Source organism: Kryptolebias marmoratus, unplaced genomic scaffold (genome assembly GCF_001649575.2).
Source record: "Kryptolebias marmoratus isolate JLee-2015 unplaced genomic scaffold, ASM164957v2 Scaffold31, whole genome shotgun sequence".
NCBI lineage: Eukaryota > Metazoa > Chordata > Actinopteri > Cyprinodontiformes > Rivulidae > Kryptolebias > Kryptolebias marmoratus.
Window position 1 is genome coordinate 73,817 of NW_023665765.1, and position 2,664 is coordinate 76,480.

Sequence of the window (2,664 nt, forward strand, 5' to 3'; positions counted from 1 at the left end):
GGACCTGGTGTTGGTTGGATGTCAAAGCGGACCTGGTGTTGGTTGGATGTCAAAGCGGACCTGGTGTTGGTTGTTTGTATTTGAGCCTGAATTGATAAATGAATCAAACTGAAACATTTGGTTTTATAAAGTCTCTGAGTTCTTGCAGGTTCTGGGTTTTCTCCTTCCACAGCTCTCACAGTTCTCTGCATGGTTCTGGAGTCTGTTCTGGTCCAAACAGGACCTTCACCACTGAGTCAGATTACTTGTTAGATAAATGAGCTCCACCTCAGAAGTTTAATCTGCTGCTTGGTGAGATTCTGTCCATCTGTCGGTGGTCATAATGTTTTGGCTCATCGGTGCACTTTTAAATGTTACATCTATTCTGTATATTTGGCTACTAGTTCTGTAAAAATCAAACAGGTCAAATTCTCCAACGTTTGGCTCGTTGGTTGTATTTTTTCTTCTCTGTGTTCTAAACCTCCGGTTCTCCTGTCCAGATGGAGGAGTTTTCAGGAGAACCCCAGAACTACTACTATTGGTGTTTCCCAAAGTTCTCCCTGGGTTCCTCCTTAGAACCTCCTGCTCCAACAAACAGGATGTTCAGAGTTTCTCTGGATCATTTTACCAAAAACAAAGATGACGTCCTCGTTGTCCCATCACGGTTCCTGTCGGGGAACCCAGGTGAAGTTCCACCGGCCTCCAGTGTCCCTCCTGACGAAGGCCTGACCCTGGGGGAAGCTGTGGGTCTTCACACTGCTGGACGGGGACAGAGACATGCTGAAAGCCAGATCTGTCTGTCTGTGAGGCACCTGCAGCGGATCAGGAGGCTGAGATCCTGCAGGCGGACTCATCGGGCTGCAGACACCAGAACCGGTCCAGGATTTGTTTGGGACATGAGTTGAAGACGACACGGCAGAGAAAAACCCGGATGGGGTCCAGTTTTCTGGAAGTGAAGACCAGCAGGATGACTGTTGTCCAGGAGTTCTGTCCTGGGTTTGGACCGGACACAAAGTTTTGATGGGACAGGTCTCAGGTCGGTGAGACAGGAAAGACCCTGATCCGTTTGGGCTCAGGATCAAAGCTTCAGTAGACCCATAAGGTCCAGTCAGACCGGGGGCAGTAAAGTCCCCTGGAGTTCTTGAGCAGTTCTGAGTTGGCCTATCAGGTCCATCATAGGGCTGACTAAGACCAGGTTCTGGTTCTGGTCTTTGGCAGCAGCTGTGGACTGAGGACGGTGTCAACGGGTCAACTGGAAAACTGAAACAGGAACCAGGAGTCCATTCAGAAGATGAGGACGGTCCTCTGAAGGTGTCCTCAGGTGAGGACTCACTGGTTGTATCGATGGTGTCCCGGTCCTTCAGGCCCAGCGTTCTCAGGACCCAGTGGTCCAGGTTGGGTTCTGAGCAGGACTCAGAGCAGAACTCGGCCGTGAGGTTCCGGCAGACTCTCTTGCTGATGTGTTTGGAGAGGAGAGAAGGTCCAGTCAGGGTTCTCTTCAGGTTCCTCCTGCCGTCTGCAGACAGGTTCTGTGAGGAAGGATTTGGGTCAGAATCAGAACCGTTAGTGATTTGGACCTTTCAGACGTTTGTTTCAGCTGAAATCAACATTTATAATCTGTCCCCATCTGAACGCTGACTCAGCACTTTTGATTTCCTCTTTTTTAATCTACGTCTGCAGACTTGGTGCTGCTTTAGCTGTTCTTCCATCAAAACATTCGGCTCGTTCAGCTGCTGCTTCGGCTGCTTTTAGCTGCTGTTCTGCTTCCTTTAGCTTAATCAGCAGCTTTCATTCAGAGTTTTAGCAGAAAATAGAAATGCTTTAGTTTGTTAGAAGTTACATTTTGTTGTGTAATTTGTTCTCAGAGATTTGTCTTTCTAAACTAAAGTCTGTAAAAAGGTTTATTTCTGATCTGCTGGACAAACGAATCTGTTTGGATTTCAAATAAAAACAGCAGAAAGTCTAATGAGCTGCAGATGTTTGAACAAATCTAACCAAACTGCAGCTAAAAGCAAAACAAGTTTCTGCCTTTAAAAACCTTCAAAATAAAAGCTCTCCTTCCATGCTGAGATGTTTGCAGATCTTGGATCTGCAGGTCCAGTCCTGTCTGCGTGGTGGTTCTGATGGTGCACACACCTGAGCCTTCTGCTGCAGGTTCCTCACAAAGGAGGAGTTGAGGAATTCTCGGAGTTTGCTGTTTTCCTCCTGCAGCCTGGCGAGCTCCTCCTCTCTCTGCAGCAGAGCGTCCTGCAGCTGGAAGCGTTCAAACACACCGACGTTCAACGCCTCCACATCCTGACGGGACGGAACCAGGACTGTCTCATGTTGTGCAGATGTTACAGATGTTACCTGTTTGTTTCTCTGCAGGTGAGGCGACAGCTGCTGTGTCCACATCCCACCAGCAGGGGGAGAGTTGGTGAAAACACACTGAGAGTCTGACAGAAACACACAAAGGTCAAAGGTTACAGGTTTATGGCTCCTTAGAAACAAAAACAGAATATTTTTCACAGTCAGAAAAACTCTAAAGTAGCAAAACAGCAGCCCAGCTTTTCAGAACTCATGTGGACCCAGACAGCCATGTCCTAAACTCTGTATTTTAACCAACATCTCCAGACTTTGTGTAACTCCACATCCTGACGGTCCAGCCCAGTACCTCCTGCTGACCTGCTGCTGACCTGCTGCTGA

At 48.0% G+C, this 2,664-nt stretch overlaps 1 protein-coding gene across 6 annotated transcripts in view; it reads right to left on the reverse strand.

Moving 5' to 3' along the window:
- Window positions 1-2,664, reverse strand: part of gmnc (geminin coiled-coil domain containing) — an 11,172-nt gene that overhangs the window by 2,907 nt on the left and 5,601 nt on the right. For 5 of the 6 annotated variants that reach the window (XM_037974383.1, XM_037974386.1, XM_037974387.1 and 2 more), the window contains exons 3-5: window positions 2,329-2,414; window positions 2,116-2,232; window positions 5-1,508 (exon numbers count right to left, since the gene is read on the reverse strand). In XM_037974383.1, the coding sequence (XP_037830311.1) occupies window positions 639-1,508; window positions 2,116-2,232; window positions 2,329-2,414 (1,073 nt within the window). In that variant the 3' untranslated portion in view covers window positions 5-638. The remainder of the gene's footprint in view (window positions 1-4; window positions 1,509-2,115; window positions 2,233-2,328; window positions 2,415-2,664) is intronic. The other variant, XM_037974384.1, reaches the window with a different exon arrangement.